The 18,857-nt window shown below is 36.7% G+C and overlaps 1 protein-coding gene across 1 annotated transcript in view; it reads right to left on the bottom strand.

Moving 5' to 3' along the window:
• Positions 1-690: 690 nt before the first annotated feature.
• ST13 (ST13 Hsp70 interacting protein) overlaps positions 691-18,857 on the bottom strand; it is a 28,833-nt gene continuing 10,666 nt past the window's right edge. The window contains exons 5-12 of the mRNA XM_082420670.1: positions 16,637-16,703; positions 10,991-11,075; positions 10,759-10,869; positions 7,735-7,837; positions 6,506-6,622; positions 5,664-5,712; positions 3,446-3,579; positions 691-2,913 (exon numbers count right to left, since the gene is read on the bottom strand). Coding sequence (XP_082276796.1) covers positions 2,785-2,913; positions 3,446-3,579; positions 5,664-5,712; positions 6,506-6,622; positions 7,735-7,837; positions 10,759-10,869; positions 10,991-11,075; positions 16,637-16,703 — 795 coding nt within the window. The 3' untranslated portion in view covers positions 691-2,784. The remainder of the gene's footprint in view (positions 2,914-3,445; positions 3,580-5,663; positions 5,713-6,505; positions 6,623-7,734; positions 7,838-10,758; positions 10,870-10,990; positions 11,076-16,636; positions 16,704-18,857) is intronic.

The raw sequence follows: 18,857 nt of genomic DNA, 5'->3' as shown, positions 1-18,857 counted from the left end.
GAGGAGTACTCACTCTTGTGGTCATTACCAGAATCAAGTCAATACTTGCAGAATAAAAGTGCTTGGCACAGATTAAGTACTACTCACCTGATGTATGTGCCTACTTGGGTGCATTAATTTTAGATATGAGCAAATCTCTAAAATACTGCTTCTCCCTTATCCCATTAGGCCAGTATTTCCTAGTGTGGCAGATTGCTAGTTGTTACTCTGGGTCTTTTCTCCATTTCTCTGTAGTAGTAATTATTTTTGTTGGGCACATGACCACACAGCTAGGGAATATTTTCTAGGCTTACTTGGAGCTCAATATTGTCTCAAGACAAAACAAAAATGACCAATGGGATATGAGGACAGACTGTTACTTCCATGGATTAGCATCAGTATCTCGGCATACACTTCCCTGGTGCCTTCTCCAGTTTTTTGGGCTAGATGAGCACCAGAGCAAGCACCTTTGAACACAGCAATGGAAGCTCCCTTCTGAATACGGCACAAGTGCTTACCTCTGAACTGTGACCTGAAGAAATGTAAAGCTCTGTTTTACTTAAGCTAATATATTTTTAGGGGTCCTTGTTAACACTGTATAATCTGAAGTCTACTGTGCTTAGTAAATACCTTAGGATTAGTGATAGAGACATAAAACAAACAGAACATGTGCTGAAAAAAAGGGGAGTGGTGGTGGGAAGAGTCAATATCCAGTCTGAAGCCACACTTTATTTTTAATGTAGCTAGAAATATCTAATAACTATATATTTTTAAGCAGAAAAAAAGTCCTTTAGTTTTCCTTCATATAGCATCATTGGCACAAGAACAGAACATTTCTGGTTTAGAAATGTTCAGTTTCTACAAAAATGAAGATGTACTTGTATTAACTTAAAAGTCTAAAAAGCACAGGATACATTTTCAGACCAATTTTACTTTTACCCACTTATGGTAATATGTGCAATGTTAGAATGTACTTAGGTAATGTGTAAATCAAATGAAAAATCCAGAAGCAGCTGGTCCTGAATTACAGCACACACTGGAAATTTTGAGAAAGGAGAACACATATTAACAAAAAGAACACCAGCAAGCTCACACTCAAGTTTATATGCTGAGTATTTTTAAAGGGTTTAAAAAGCATAATCAGCATACAGCTTTTTCTCACTTAACAGATGCATTTCTATTTGCTTGCGTACAGCAAAGGGTAAAAACTTGAATCAACTTACTTATGATTTCAGAAATGTATTCCATGGAATTTACTTCACTGCTCCTACCACTGATTCTTCAAATAAGCAAAGTACAGAGGGTCTCATCCCTTGAAATTGCTTTTAAACTAGCACTTTACATTGAAAAATAAGTAGAAACCTAGCAATTCCTGGTACAGTGCCTGGACTTAGCCTCATTTAATATAAGAATTGGATGTACAACAGAAAATTTATCATTTTCTTTATCCTTGGAGGAGAGGGAAGGAATAAGGAAAGGTGGGCACATGGGTGCAGTATTTAAGAGCTGAATAGAACAATGCATCCTTCACAATGCTGAGAACTCAACAAAGAACCACCATGAATCTCATCAATTTTTTTAGTTCATGCTGGATTAGGAATTTAGATTCCCCTCTTTGTGTATCAATTAATTCAAACTTCTCCAAAAATTAATACTACAAGATAAACTCTAACTGCAATAGGTATTTCCTAAGCAGGAGACCAAACACCAAAGGGAATCCCTTCTTCCAACATCTTTTGGTATGTTTTCACCAAAGAGGAAATCTAACACTTAGATATGAAATCTCTTGGCCAGGAAACTACAGCTATTATGGGTATTACCCTACATAGCCACTATTTGTATCACATATTAAATTAAACCCAGCGCTAAATATGCTTGCATAATTATGCTGTGAATGATGATAGCAGTGATGACGCTAGTGAAAAAGCATCATCTTTACCCCAAGAAGAGTAAGATGAAAAAAAAGTGAAAACAAGTAGAAAGCAGACAAAGAGCTGGGCATTTTCTGATCTGAAAAGAACATTTTAAACATAGAACTACAAAAAGAAAAGTATTCCCTTATTTCCCCTGTGTGGAAATGTGAAACATTTATTTTAGATATCAGACAACAGAGCTAAGTAATCCAATTTTACTGCAGCAGTATAAAAATCATCCTTTCACCACAGTGTAAGATTTAAATACATCTGCACAAGGGTACACATTCTATAAAATGTAGTAAGATTACTGCTGCCCTGCCAAGTACTTCCAGTCCCTACCCAGGTCCTACTGCAATACTGGTGGTCCCAACAGTTTCATGGAAGCAAATCATTAAAAATAATAATAATAAAGCAATTAAAAAGACAAATCAAAATGCCTCAGTGACCATATATCCAACTCAAACTTTATCTATTTAAATGTTACATTTGCCTCCCACTAATAAATCTTTATTTCACTCAAACTTGAATAAATCTTCCATACTGAAGTATCTTCCTTGCCTAACTAATTCAAAGGAAAAAAACAAAATGATTAGTAAAGAAAAATGTAGGGATTAACACACCCTTTTAATTTGTTTTAAATATTTTTAAGATTTAAAAATTGTTTAAAGTTTTAAATTTCTAGTAAGAAAACATTATCTGAATGAATACCCTAATGGCAAACCACTATAAAATGTTTCAGCTGCATTTGGAGCAGAGGGGTAGGGATTATCTTCAAAGCACCCCAGCTTTCTTCATGAGAAGATCAGAGGTACACTGGTTTGTATTATTGCGACATCCATTAGGTGATGTAAGTTGCTTTTTCTTCAGCAGGGGCTTTGTCAGAAGGGCATTATGCTTGACCTCCAAATTTGGCCGACAATTTACTGATGAGATTCATAACCTTTGGGTTGTTCTGATATTTTGATATATTTGCCGGGTTCTGAGCCACATCCTGGAAGGCCACCATAACTTCTGGATCCTGCAAAGAGAGGGGTGTGTGTGTATATATAGATACACACACACACACACACACACACACACACACACACACATATATATGTTTAGTATTAAAAAAATGTCCTATGGGTCATCAATTTTGTTATCCTAAATCCTATCTCTTTATTCAGACCTTTAAATTTTGTCATGGCTAAGTCAACTCAGGTTTGGACAAGTCCCTGAAGCGTAAATATTATTAATGTGTACTTCCAAGTCCAACTCAATGATGTCACTTCAGACAATGAAAAAAAAGATATACAATTTTGATACAAAGAAAAGGACAACGGGATGTAATTATCAACTATTACAGAGTATTTCCCTATAAACCACTTTTAAAAACTTAAGCTACTCATTCTGAAAAAAAGAATATGAATGTCACAACTGCATAATAAGCTATTTGGTAATTCAGCTCAATAAAATATGGCTAACAGAGTAACCTTAACCTGTCTCCACAAAGAACTATGAAAGAAATGCCTCAGTGATATAAAGTCCAACTTTGTTCTTCCAAGTCTTACCTGCATGGCTGCAAGAACCTCTGGATCACTAAGAATTTCATTGAGCCCAGGCATTCCTGCCATTCCAGGCATGCCCCCTCCCATTCCAGGCATTCCTCCAGGAAAATTACCAGGCATTCCGCCAGGAAAGCCACCTATAAGAATAAATGAAAGATCGGTATAGACACCAAGCATATTCCCAAGCAGTCTGAAAGTACACTATTTCCTCCTGATTAAAATAACACATGTGCATGCACAAAGAACAAAGGTGCTACTAAACACAAAGTAGTCTGAACATTCTAACTGGATGTAACAAGAGACAATTTTTTAACATTAATTATTTAAAAATAAGGCTGTAAATATTTTTTTCCTAGTAACAAGACTTTAAAAAGAAAACTAGTCTTACCTCAGAGAGAAAACTAACAGTCCCTTGGAATTATAAAATTAAAAAGTCTCGTAAGTCACCTCATATCTTATCTTCTCATTCTTTAATATTATTTGTCTGTTTCAATTTAAATTCATAAGAGTTTAGTTTTTTTCCCCCCCCCCAAAACTATATTCCCCTAAGCTAACTGCTTCCTTCAAGAACTACCTGAAATGCTTGTTATAAAAAGCTGTGGATTTTTGGGAGTCCCCTGGTGGTCTAGTCGTTAGGATTCGGTGCATTTCACTGCCGCGAGCCAGGTTCAATCCCTGGTCAGGGAACTGAGATCCTGCAAGCTGCAGGACTCAGCCAAAATTTAAAAAAAAAAAAAAAAAGCTGTGGATTTTAATCTCCACCCTGACTGCCTCAAAATTTCTGAAAGTAAAACTGAAAATCTGCATTTTTAACAAGCAGTCCTGGTGTTTCTTTTTTACACTGTAAACAATGCTCTAGTAAAAAAGTTTAATTCTCCCAGTAAATTTTTAGATTACAAACTCAAACTTTTCTACTCAGTTTTTCACTATCATAAACCTTTATGTCCATTGGAGATATTCTAAAATCACAATTAACACCAATATAGGGACGTCCTAAAAAGAAATACAGGTAATATTAATCTACAGATCAAGGGTCATTACAAATAAAGCTATCATAAAGAAGAAACACCTATAACACAGTGATTTCCATCTGTCTCAACAATACAAACGTGCCCATAAATAACTAGCAATCACAGATAAGGAGATCTAATCGGGGGCTGAAAACAACTTCTAGCTTCTTATGCTACTGCTGACTTTTTAAAACTACTTTCTACAAAAACTGACCCAAGGCAACAATAGTTAGCCAGTCTGCTTGTCAAATCCATAGAATAAAACCCACATAACAAAAAATTCTCTCTAGTACTAGTCCACATTAGTGGTCATTTTCTAAAACAAAGGTACCTGATATAAGATATTATAAACAGAAAGTAAGCTATGAGCTAAAATTTATTTTCTTGCTTTTTCTCCAAGTCATCCCCAATGTATGCTCCTTCCTTTTTTTTTTTTTTAGTTGCTTGTACATGACCTTTCAGATGAGAGGCTACCTTTTCTAGCCTCTGACCATGTGGTAAGTTCTAAGCAAGGGAAGCATAAGTGGTGTGCAGCTGCCTCTACAAACCTTTACAAGGAAGCTAGTTGCAGCTGCTGATCCCCCATTACAATTACAAACTTAAAAAAAAAAAAACTCTCTTCTTTTTACGTAAATTTCACACTGCCTCATTCAGGAAGCATTCTCTGAGTGCCTTTTTAACAGCTCTTCTACCTGTATCGCATAGGCCTCTGCTATCACTCAAGGCTTTGCCTCACTAGTAATTTCTGATCACTTGACATTTGCAAGAAAGGGAAGAATGTGTTGATATATTAATTTTACACTGGATGCAGAACTTTTTGTGCTTAATGATTCCATGCTTTTACCTAGTATCCTCATGAATATCAAAGTATAATAGAACAAAATTCCATTACGGCCATTTAGGAACACTCTAATTAATACTTACATCATAATAAATTCTTATAGTCTTTTAATAAAATACAATGCTCAGACCTCAGTAAATTTTATCTATTTTTTAAAAGTATACTGCTCAAAATATGAGGAAAATAATATACTGTATTTCCACTAACAAAATTTTTAACGAGAATGAAACTTTCTAGAGGCTGACATTCTAAAGACTCAGTGTTCCAGGGACTAATGGTACAAAATACAATATACATACCTGAGCCTCCAAATCAGAATATTACCCAATTATTTACAATATTAAGAGTTTTAATTTTTCTTTCAAAATACCTGGAAAAGAGCCATACTGAGCTCCTGACTGTCGTCTGGCTTCTTCCTCCTTTAACACAAAAAGGAAATAAATTATATAATAAGAAGGGGGAAGTCTGCTGTCCACGCCTACCTTATCCATGCAAAACCATGAAAAAACTGTAAAATAAGCTAGTTAGAGGACTTACAAGAATGACAAGTTTCAAATGGCAATGTTGGACTAAAGGAGACACCCCATCTCCCAAAAAAACAATTTTCAATTGGATTCTCAATGAGTAAGTATTACTTTTGGTAATGATTTCAAGTAATATTTTTGATTTGTAACTAAAACTAAAAAATAACTAGAGTCAATTTTAAATAGCTATGAATCCACTATTAAAACGTAAGTAATCATAAAACTTAAAATATCAGGGCTTGCATCCTAAAGAAAGCAAATAATACTGCCAAGTTTTAAATTAATTACTTAATCAGGAAAAAGTCGATTTTAGGAGAACACAAACAAGGATATAAATTGGTGCTATACAACTCACTTAAGAATTTGAAGACTAGACAGTCAGCTCTACCCACCACCAGAGCCTCCCATCAAGCCTCTTAGATAGCCTCAACCACCAGAGGGCAGACAACAGAAGCAAGAAAAACTACAATCCTGCAGCCTGTGGACCAAAAACCACAGTTACAGAAAGATAGAGAAGAATTTGAAGACTAACCAATGAAGGGAAGGAAAACTTCCTTTAAGTAGTATCACTGTCCTACAGAACTGCAGCCAGCTCTTTTTATTTAGGAAGAGCCAGGAATTAGAATGATATCCAAAAAAGTCTTATCTACTATATTTCGCTTTAGTGGTTTAAGTATAGAAACCTTACCCTCTGGGCTCTCTCATGTTCTTCCCGAGCCTTTTTGACCCTTTCTATTCTTTCTTTGATCTCTCGCTCTTCACGTTTTCGCTCATACTTTCTCCGATGTTCAGCAATTTTCTGGGCCTAGGGAAGAAACAGCCACAGAAAAACTTCTTCTCTGAAAGTTGAATAAGGTCAGCACAAATCAATGGTTTTGTTAAAGAATTACTTTTCTTTGTGGAGAGATTTAATTCAACACATAGTTGTGAAAAATGGGTTAGATTTACCCTATAGAAAAAGACCTATCTCAGGCTTTAACAAGTCCACTGTGAGACAAAGAAAAGAGGCTGGGATTTGAAGTTAGAGAAAAATGTTAATTTCAAACAATTACCTAGTGCAAAGATGACAAATAGATGTCAAATTGCATGACAATTTTTGCCTGATACCTGCCATGGGAAGGCAGAGATTGGGAACACACATACCAGTTACTTCCCACAGTCTAACTATACTGAAGTTTTCCTCATCAATAAAATGAGGGGGCAGGGAGAAGTATGTTAGTCTTAACTATAAGAATCAAGAGAAAATATGTACCAGGCACTAGTACATAGTCCATGCCAAATATTTGGAATCTAGTATTTATTCACAGAATAATATAAATGTAAGAGATTCATATTCAACCATTATTTTAGCTTGTTTATGATTATTTTTTAAGAACCTTGTGTTCTAGAATATCTCATCCGATAACCTTGCTGAGTTAGCCCTGTTACAAAAAGAAAGAAAATCAAATCATCTGATAGATTAAATTCAATAAAACTTCCACCATCTTAAAGCCTCTGATAGTAAATTCTTGAACTTACCACAAAGCTGAAGGATTTACCATGTAAACGCACTAAGTTGTTTTAACTAACAATTTTAGATAGAAATAAGGACAAACCAGACTCAATCTTGGGATGCATTTTATAAATTTTCTATTTGTTCTTTTGCTGTAAACTTGATGCCCCTTTTCCATTTCTAACCTTCTGGTTATAATTTTGCAGGCTTGCAAACAAAATAACATAGCTTGCTGTAATACTGCATGAGAAATTAAAGCATGAAAACCCAATGAGATTTCCTGAGTTCAACACAAATTTAAGTGATTACAGATTATAACTTCCAAAGATTGTTTCTTTGCATCTGTTTTGCAGTTAATTTACTGCTAGGGTGTTAAGTACTAGAGCCAATTAGTAATGACTTTTCCCTTCTCTACTTTACCATACCCTTGGTTGAACTTCTTTCAGCATTGCACTAGCATCTTCATCATAATCCAGCTTACAGGCAAGGGCAAGATCATGGGCAGCTTCTTCCCAATGGCCCAAAAGTCTGAAACAGATTTTAAGTAATTTTTGGAGCCTTTTACACATATTCACTTATGTAGCATGGTGTCTTACTTCCTTATTATAAAAAAGGACTGTTACAGAAGAGGTTTAGATATTCAACTACAAATTTTCATGACCCAATTCAATTAGTATGTTTCCACTCTATAAAAATTTAGGGGGGGCTTCCCTGGTGGCGCAGTGGTTGAGAATCCGCCTGCCAATGCAGGGGTCGCGGGTTCGAGCCCTGGTCTGGGAAGATCCCACATGCCGCGGAGCAACTCGGCCCGTGAGCCACAATTACTGAGCCTGCGCGTCTGGAGCCTGTGCTCGGCAACGAGAGGCCGCGATAGTGAGAGGCCTGCGCACCGCGATGAAGAGTGGCCCCCGCTTGCCACAACTAGAGAAAGCCCTCACACAGAAACGAAGACCCAACACAGCCATACATACATACATAAATAAAAAGAATGTAAGCAGACAAGAATATCATTAAAAAAAATAATAAAAATTTAAAAAATAATTTAAAAAAAAAAAAAAAATTTAGGGGGCTTCCCTGGTGGCGCAGTTGGTTGAGAATCTGCCTGCTAATGCAGGGGACACGGGTTCGAGCCCTAGTCTGAGAAGATCCCACATGCCGCGGAGCAACTAGGCCCGTGAGCCACAATTACTGAGCCTGCGCGTCTGGAGCCTGTGCTCTGCAACAAGAGAGGCCGCGATAATGAGAGGCCCATGCACCGCGATGAGGAGTGGCCCCCGCTTGCCACAACTAGAGAAAAGCCCTCGCACAGAAACGAAGACCTAACACAGCCATAAATAAATAAATAAATAAATTAAAAAAAAAAAATTTAGGAGTTTAAATTTCCTCTGTGGTAACTGTGAAGCTGTTTTACTAAAAAATGTTTAAAAGCTTTTAAAAAATTGTTTTAATTCACAGTATTATGATATTTTAAAAAATTATGTAGAGCCGCAACTTTCAACTCATTAAAAACAGGGTTAACATGATGCGTATTCAGCACGCTACCTTCTATATGGGATAGAAAACAACACGTGTGCACATTTTATTTAAAAAGGAGAGATGGGATGGATCAGAAACTAAAGGTTGGTGGAGATAGGTAAATATGGAGTAGAGGAGATAGCAATGGAAATGACACTTCTCTGGGTATACCTATTCACTCAGTTTTGACTCTTTAAACATGCAAATGTTTTACATACTCAAATAAGAAAATTAAATCAGAAAGGACAGAAATAAAGCAAGCCCAAACCTTGAATACAAACAGAAATAAAAAGAGGCTAATTATTTATCACATTGACAACATAAACCATACAGGAAAAATTAATTCAAGTAATTTTTAAACCAGTATGCTGACTGTATATCTTAAGTTAGACATATTCTAGGGATAAGAAAGAACTGCAAAATAAACTTTACTTAAAGGGTATATTATTTTTAAGGCATGATTCTAGGAGAATACTGTCTAAAATACAAAATGGAAAACATTTAATGTTGAATTTTAATTGAGAATATCAGTGTAAACTCAAAATTTCTCTATTTCTTTCCCTAAAATCATTATTTTTATATGTTTTTTCTGACTGCTAATTGAAATGACAATGACGATATCCTGGAAACAATAAACATACCTAGTGGCCAAACTTCAGTTTCCACAAAATAATCCCCACTAAAACAAACCAAGATTTTCTGGAGAAATGGTCTATTCCAAGTTGTTTGTTTTTTTAAATGGTTTTCTTTGATGTTATATATATATATTTTTTAAATTTATTTTTTATTTATTTACTTTTTTGGCTGCATCGGGTCTTAGTTGTGGCACATGGGATCTTAGTTCCCTGACCAGGGATCGAACCTGCATCCCCTGCATTGGAATGCAGATTCTTTACCACTGGACCACCAGGGAAGTCCTTGGTCTACTCCAAGCTAAAGTACAAGATGAGTTCTTATACCAGAAGGCCAAGAAATGCTCAAAGACTAATGGGGTCGATCTCAAGACAATCAACAGCAATGCATGACCTTTCATATACTTAGAGAGCATTAACAGAAATTTTCCAATCTTTTACCTGTATCTTTGACATCTGTCTTCATAATCACTAGAGCTACTTTTTAAGTCACCTAATACAGTTGGTCCCAAGCATATTCATCTTCATCTCCATCCACACTTGAAGCACAGTACCTTTTCAATCCATGTAAGATGTAAATAGCACAGGACATTTCATCCCAAACCACAAAGACTCATCTGTATATTAAGTTTTCCTTCCAGGTTTGATTACTGATCTGGGTTAAATTCACCTCTTTATTTTCCCCCTTATCTGACTGTTCATGTGACCTAGCAGTGACCGAAGTAGTCTGAAGCTAGTATATTCCTTCTTCCATAATATATTGGTTGTTTAATGTTAAGTTACAAAGTCTGAAAATAACAGAAAGTTTGTAAGACACTGATATAAAGCCACTCTCTTTACTTGGAGATAACTGAGAAAAATCCTTACCTTACATTTGGCTATATGTGGCCAAAAACTGTTAACACTGGTATTCACTGAATGGAAGCAGTGGAAAGAATTTTTATTTTCTTACTTGTTCCTTATGACATTCTCTCAATTCTACATATTGAGCATGTATTACATTAAAATTAAATCCTTAGGCAATTTTTTAAAGATTTTTTTTGATGTGGACCATTTTTAAAGTCTTCATTGAGTTTGTTACAATACTGCTTCTGTTTTATGTTTTGGTTTTTTGGCTGTGAGGCATGTGGGATCTTAGCTCCCCAACCAGGGATCAAACCCACACCCCCTGCATTAGAAGGCGAAGTGTCTTAACCACTGGGCAGCCAGGGAAATCCCGCAATTTTTTTTTTAAATAAGGTATATTGAAACATCAGATTTAAACTTAAAGAGCTCTGAAAATAATTAAGCCTCATTATTTACCTGTGTGCTTTCCCTCGCCACTTGTATGGCTGAGCAGAATCAGGATTTATTTCAATAGCTCTGTCACAGTCTCGGATGGCAGCATTTGGCTTCTGTAATTTGATGAAGACACTAAAAAATAAGTATGATATTAAAAAGTATTCATTTCAAACAGTAACTTTTTGGGGATTGCCACAGAAGCAATTCTATCTAAACAAATAAGCAGAAATTAGTTTTTATTTAGAGTTCTCACCTCGCTCTCTTGGCATACAGAATGGCCAAACGAGGATTTAGCTTGATGGCATCTGTGAACAAGTCAATGGCTTTCTGTAGTTCACCTAAAGTGAAACAAAAGTTTATTGAGAAACAGTGGATAAAAAAAAAATTAATAAAAACTGTTGGTCTCTTAAATTAGCCTTTCACATTTCCCTTTCAGCCCAGTAAGACTAGTTTCTAAATTAACATACAAAACTGGCTCTTCAAAGCAAAATCTTTAACCATACCTATACTGTAAATCACTCAAGACAGACAATTTTGGGGAACATAACCCCCCTAAAAATATGAGAATACCACATTCTTGGTAGGACTCATTGGCTTTTAAATTTAGATAAAATCAAATGATAAGTCAATTTTATTCTATTAATTACATTTTCTTTTATCCATTAAGTTAAAAGGATAGGGCTTCCCTGGTGGCGCAGTGGTTAAGAACCCGCCTGCCAATGCAGGGGACACGGGTTCGAGCCCTGGTCCAGGAAGATCCCACATGCACGGAGCAACTAAGCCCATGAGCCACAACTACTGAGCCTGCGTGCCACAACTACTGAAGCCCACGCGCCTAGAGCCCATGCTCTGCAAAAAGAGAAGCCACTGCAATGAGAAGCCCACGCACCACAACGAAGAGTAGCCCCTGCTCGCCGCAACTAGAGAAAGCCCGCACACAGCCATGAAGACCCAACGCAGCCAAAAATAAATAAAATAAATAAATTTATTTTAAAAAAAGGATAAAATTAAAGTTATAATGGAAAAAGTACCCATACTAAATTCATAGGGCTGATAAAAAATTCAAGAAAACTATACATATCAGAGACCAATAAAGTACAGCTCACAAGCCAAAAAAAAAAGAAAGAAAATTAGAACTGATGAGAGACCATACCCATATTTTAAATTCACTTATTGTAGCCCATTCTCATAGTTAGCTTCTTTTATTAATCCCTTCAATAAAGTCATTTAACAAATAAACATAATAAAGAATTACAAGAGTTCTTTGCACAAAGTCTAATTCTCGGAGACAGGAAACATGGGGAGACACAAGACAAGCAGAATTTTATAGTAAAGGCCACAATTCACTATGAAAAATATTTACCCAGTTAACAGAACTCATGAAATGCAGAAAAATGTTCTGTCTTATCAGTCTTATTAGTTACTACTACAAATGTCTATTAGAAGTTATTACACTAGGATGTCTAACAAGCAACTCACATCTACCATGTTCAAAACTGGAACTCTTAATTCCTACCCCATCTCCAAATCTATTCCCCAACCCTACATTCCCAACTAAACAATTTTATGTATATATAGTAGGATAACACAGATAAATATATTAGAGACAAAGATTTTGACTCTAAACTAAATGGCTCCTCCGTTCAGTCTAGTTTAGAGGTCAGCAAACATTTTCTAGGAACGGCCATTTAATAATTATTTTAGGCTTTGCAGACTCTAACAATTTTAACTATTCATCTCTGCTGTTTTAGTGGGAAAGCAGCCACCAACAAAACATAAATGGGTGTGGCTATGTCCCATTAATTTTTTATAAAAAGAGGAGGCTGCAGTTTGGAAACTCCTGATCTACCTCAAGCCCAAAACCTTGGAGTCATTCTTGATTCCCCAATTTGAAACCAAAATCCCTGTAACTCTACTTTTAAAATATATCAAGAATCTAACTACTCCTCACCTTATCAGCCTAGTCCCAAGGTTTCCACACAGCACAAAGAGACACAGGACAGTTTATCTAGCACCACATGAACTACTGGCTTGATATAGTTCACAATTTCAACACTGAATCACTATATTCCTTTTGATAGTACCTTTGAAAAAAACTGTTTTTAAGAAGTTTCGGGCTTCCCTGGTGGCGCAGTGGTTAAGAATCCGCCTGCCAATGCAGGGGGCACGGGTTCGAGCAATGGTCCAGGAAGAGCCCACATGCCGCGGAGCAACTAAGCCCGTGTGCCACAACTACTGAGCCTGCGCTCTAGAGCTCTCAAGCCACAACTACTGAAGCCCGTGCACCTAGAGCCCGTGCTCTGCAACAAGAAAAGCCACCGCCATGAGAAGCCAGCGCACTGCAACGAAGAGTAGCCCCTGCTCACCGCAACTAGAGAAAGCCCGCGCACAGCAACGAAGACCCAACGCAGCCAAAAAGTAATTAATTAATTAATTATTTTTTAAAAGAAGTTGTTTCTATGATAAAAAAGCAAGAACTGTAGAAAAAGAGATGTGGAGCAGTGAGGGTGGCCATGTCCAATCTGATTCCAAGATCTGAGAAGCTGTTTAATGCCCAACATACATCCACAGCTTACTGGAAAATAAACATGGTTATTAAAGAATTAAATTAAATATATTTTCTTTCCATTTGTCTGTATTATTTTTTTCAAACAATCACTAACTTGTTAGGACATAGATACTTATTAAATTGTTTGAACCTAACTACGTTATAAACTAAACTCTTATGCATTTCTTTTGGCCCAGGAGTGCTGTGAAAAAAGTGAAAATGGTGAGGACGCTATAAACAGAGCAAGTCTGGGAAACTCTGCCCCAAGGCAAGCTATCATCATTAGCTACCTGGACTACAAAAATTTCTTCCCTCCCTCTGCGGAGTCATGAAAATGCACCTTAGATTTGCTGCAGTGAGCACAACTGATGGAGATCGCCACCTTCTAGGCTCAAGGCTATACTCCATAAGCTGCTCCCAGCTACGATGAATACAGGAAGGATAACCAGGTAGGCCCATTCTTGTGAGACGTGCAACTCCTCTAATGGGCAACCTTGGCTTGCCTAGACTTTTAGAAACACACACACAGTTGAAGACTTTCCCTACACAACCTTCCATCTCTCCTACAGAGGGGTAAGACCTACATGATAGCCTCACTGTCTTCCCAGACTCCTCCAGTTCTCCCTGCTCCCCCACCTTCCCTCACAGAAATTTTCCTAATATACCTCTGCCACACCAACTCATGTCTTGGCTTCTACTTCCCCAATGAACTAACATACCCTTAATCTGTCCCTAAAATCTGATCTACATAGAGTAGCAAGAATAATCCTTTTCAAAAGTAAATTCTTCTCACTATGAAACTCTCCTAGTCAAAAAACCCTCAATGGCTTTGCATAATCAAGGATAAAATCCTAAATCCTTAGCATGATCTACCAAGTTCTTTAGTGAGCTGTCAATCATCTGTCCTCCTCACCACCTTCCCACCACCCATCTCCCACCCCCAGGCACTTCTCTGACCTCAACTCTATCACTCTTATCCCTTCGCTGAGCACACTCCAGATAGTCTGGCCTTTCTGCTATTCCTTGAACACATAACTGTCCCCAACGCTCTCCCAATTAACCTCTGTATTTGTTCTCCCCTATGTCCCCAAAAGCACTTCTTTACACGGCTTGCTCCCTGCACTTCATCAGGTGCTTTCCTGACCACCTTATATAAAATATAGCTTCCATCATTGACTATCCCTTTACTCAGCTCTATTTTTCTTCATAGCACTAATTACCACCTAACTTTATATTATAAATTTGTTTATTTTTGTTCTCCCAAAATATAAAGTCCACGAAGTAAAGAACTTGGTGTGCTTTGTTTCCCGCTGTATATCCAGCATCTGGAACATGGTAAGCCTTCAATAAATACTTGTTGAATAAATATATTAAACTGAAAAAGCATAACAGAAATACGTCTAATAATGTGACAGCTGGAAACACTAAGGACTTAATAAGAATAGTACCAGTACCTTAATATTAGTACCAGGTACTATTCTAGGCATATTATACACATTTACTCATTTATTCCTTATGACTCTATTAGGTAGGTATTATTATCCATATTTTACAAGGGAGGGAACAAAAACAGAGGCAGAGAGAGTAACTTCTCTAAGTTTACGTAGCTAGTAAGCCCCAGAGCTGGGATTCAAACCCAGGAACTTGGGCTCCTTAGACCCAGGGTTTAACTATATTCCTGCCTCTCAGACCCCAGGTGGGGCCTGAACCTACAATCCCTAGCTTATAGTACTAGTGTTTTATCCCTGTAAGATACACCATAAAATTGTACCTATTATAAAGTTAGAATTAGGCTATATTTACACATAAACATAGTTTGGAAAAAAATAAGGAAAAACAAAAATGTGACTTATTAGGCGGTGGCTGTTTCATTTTCACTTTGTTAAATATTGCTTAGACAATATATAAGTAAATTTAAACAAATACAAGACAATATGCCAAAATAAGTGACAAAAATAATGAGTTGATAGTATGGCACAGTAAGATCCTGGGCAAGTCAAAACCCCTCTAAGCCCTCAGATTATTCACTGATCTGTAAAATGGGACTAGTTTGAGATTTTAATGAAATAATGCACATTAAAATATAATAAAACTGGCAGGAATGTAGAAGGCACAATTATATGCTAGGTAAATAGAAATCTTAGGTGGTAGGGAAATGAAGAAAAGATTAGTGTGGAAAAGGAATGGTCAGGAAGAGAAGTGGCTGGGATGAATTGATGGGTACAACTTAAAAGTTGAAATAGGTGAAGAAGAGCTTTACAAAGAAGCAAAAGTAAAGGAACATTCTAGGAAAGTGAGGTCTGGCTGGAATGGAAGGTTAATACTCAAAAGAAATAAGGCTGGGAAGGCAAAATATAGGATCTGACTCTAGCAGGTCCAATGCTATGATGAGCTTCAAAATGTATGCAAAAGTTAGTCACAGGTTACAAGCAAAGGAGTGTGTACCAATAAAAACAAGTTCTAAATAAGAATAATCTAGGGACAGTGAAGAGAAAGCAATGAAGTAGAGACATGTCAGGTAGACAAACTATTAAGGTAACTGCAATAGTATAAACATATAAGGACCTAAGCTAAGAAGGTGGTGGGATTACAAAGCAAAGGAACCTGAACAGCAATCAATACTGAACTCATTCTAAAATCGTCATCATCTAAGTCTAAGGATGAAGTACAAGTGCACAAGAGCATTATACAATAGCATCTATTCAATGATGGCATTGTGACACACTACACCACACAGCTAGCTATAAAGGGGTTTGCACAGTACCCAAGTTAATAAATAATTTGTTCTTATAAATTTTAACTAATTAAACATAATACTTAATACTACCAGCACTCTCCCACTCTGATAGGATTTTCTGAAGGGGTTCTAACAGGCAGAGACTAGAACAAGAGTGTTATATCGATGGACAATATTTGTCAAGGGCGTTACTATGTAAAAAGTTGAGGATCATTGATCTAATACCACTTTTGGGGAAAACCTTTCAGCTTTTATGATTATTATTTTTTCAGGTTTTCCCATCAGGCTTTTATTATAAAGAAGGTTCCAAAGCCTCTTGTCAGTGGAGAAACACTAGACTATAGTCAGGAAAGTACAGTCTTTGAGTTACAATCAGGATCTGTACACGCCCTGAGGCAAGATAATTGATACCTGAGTGATTTCAACCTCTTTAGTAATGGGAAAGGGGTGAGTGGAGGACAGGACGCTTTCTTCTCCAGTACCATATACTCAATAAATTTAAGTTCCCTTCCAGTTTCCCACCATTAACAGTTACTGCAGCAGAGAAGTAGAGAAGAGAATATTCAGACTACTATAGGAAATGTAGCAAAGAGAAAAAAAAAAAAATCACTCACCATCATTTAGGGCATCAATGGCAGCCACTTTTTTATCATTTGCCTGATCCATCATCTCCTCAGTTATCTATGGGGAAATTGAAGATCAACTAAGAAGTAGTAGAAAAGCAAAGGGAAGGAGGAAACAATTTGGACTTTCTTAGGGATGTGGTAGTCACAACCCCCATTTCCACTCATTCTTCTCTGGTCTCAAGGGAACAAAGAGGATAATTATAATAAAGGATTAGTAAGAAATCTTATATAAGGATACATTTTAATCTTTCATACTAAATAATAAATATCATTCCCTATACTCTGCCCTAGACATGACTTTTGCTTCCCTCCATCCCGATTTGAGCAGGTTTTTCTGCCCTAGTTTTTACCAAATCCTTTCTAGTTATTCACAAGTACAGGCATAGCTCGTTTTATTGCACTTGGCAGACAGCACTGCACTTTTTACAAACTGAAGGTTTCTGGCAACGCTGTGAGTCTACTGGAGCCATTTTTCCAACAACATTTGCTCACTTTGTGCCATTTTGGCAATTCTTCCAGTATTTCAAATTTTTTCATTATTGTATTTGCTATGGTGATCTGTGATGTTACTACTATGACTTGCTGAAGGTTCAGATGGTTAGCATTTTTTAGCAATAAAGTATTTTTAAATTAAGGTATGTACATTGTTTTTTAGACATAATGCTATTGCACACTTAATAGACTACAGTATAGTGTAAACATAACTTCTACATGCACTGGGAAACCAAAAAATTTGTGTGACTCACTTTATTGTGGTGGTCTGGAACCTAACTCACAATGAGATCTTGGAGGTATGTCTGTACTAAAACCCAGTCTCCCCACAAGTAGAAAAGCTAGTTCCTAAGAGGCTTGAATCTTAGAAGAGAAATGTCTCATTCTTTTGGTCCAATGAACATCTATGGAGCACCTATACTAGACAGAACAAACACCGTACAAGATGCTGACAGTACAATGATTATTAATAACGAAAACATAAAGCAAACAACGTCCTACAAGTTAAGAAGCAATTTCTTTAACAAACAAAAATCCACTCTATCACCATCACTGTAAAATATTACTGAAGGTGCTGGCTAATCATTAAGAAAATGATTTGATACTTTTAAAAACTGGAAGGAAAATAACAGCTGTCTTTATACATACCTAGAAAATCTAATAGAACTGACAAGCTATTAGACCTACTATGACAATTCGGTAAAGTTCTCTTTACTGAAGAGAACAACAAGAGAATACAAGAGCAACATAAAAAACAAACCCAGAGTTCTTCCACATCAGCAACAATTATAAAATATGATAGAACGAGATACCATTCTAAGAGCACACAAGACTTTCATGGGAGGGAGCAGGGGAAAACATAAAATTCTATTAAAGGACACAGATATATACCATGCTCGTGAAAAAATTATCAACTGTATCAATCTACCCCCAAGTTACTCAATAAATTCAAAGCATTTCCAACAAAAATCCCTACAAGTTTTGGACAAACTAAAACTTTTTAAAAGAATAAAGGAAAACACACTTTGCCACATAGTAAGACATCCTACAGAGCCAGGATAATTTGCAAAAAGACAACTTCAGTTTATGGCAATATGATGCACATGATACTCTGAACAAGTCTAAAACACACCTTTTATCAATAAAAGCCATCTTTGGCCTAAGAATGTAGAAATCCTCAAAGAACAAAATAAAGTGAAGGCTTGAAATCCAGCCAGGTGCCAAGTGCTCCATCTGCTTTCACCCTTGTGGAAGGTGTCAAACCGGGTGACCTTGCAATTCTGTTTTTGAAGATAGTACAGGACACATGAAACAAAGTCTAGATTCAGGTGAAACAAAGGTATGTTGTCTAATCAGACATCCTCCAAAACAAATCTGGAACCCCAAATGCCTATACCTGCAGGCATAATGGTATACCAAAAATAAACCTGTCCCAAAGAGGGAAACCTATATAGAGAGAAAAAAAAGAAATCTCCCCTGAAAATTCATAACCACAAGCCAGCCTTTCCACTGGAATTCACATTACTTCTGTAGTTAAATAAGCAATGAAAAAACCATGTTGAGAATTTGAAGTGATTCTTGAGCTGGTCGCACCAATTCAGCGTCTTGATGGAAGCAAACATCTCTCTCTTTGGAGGAACACACCTTCTACTCAGGCCTCAAAACCTTTCCACAGGTAAAGTTTACAAGAACTCATGGTCAACGCACACACACAAAC

This window comes from Balaenoptera physalus (assembly GCF_965194825.1).
Source record: "Balaenoptera physalus genome assembly, chromosome: 13".
In the NCBI taxonomy this organism is placed as follows: Eukaryota; Metazoa; Chordata; class Mammalia; order Artiodactyla; family Balaenopteridae; genus Balaenoptera; species Balaenoptera physalus.
The sequence above is the reverse complement of the archived record's forward strand: the minus strand, read 5'-3'. Positions and strand labels throughout refer to the sequence as shown.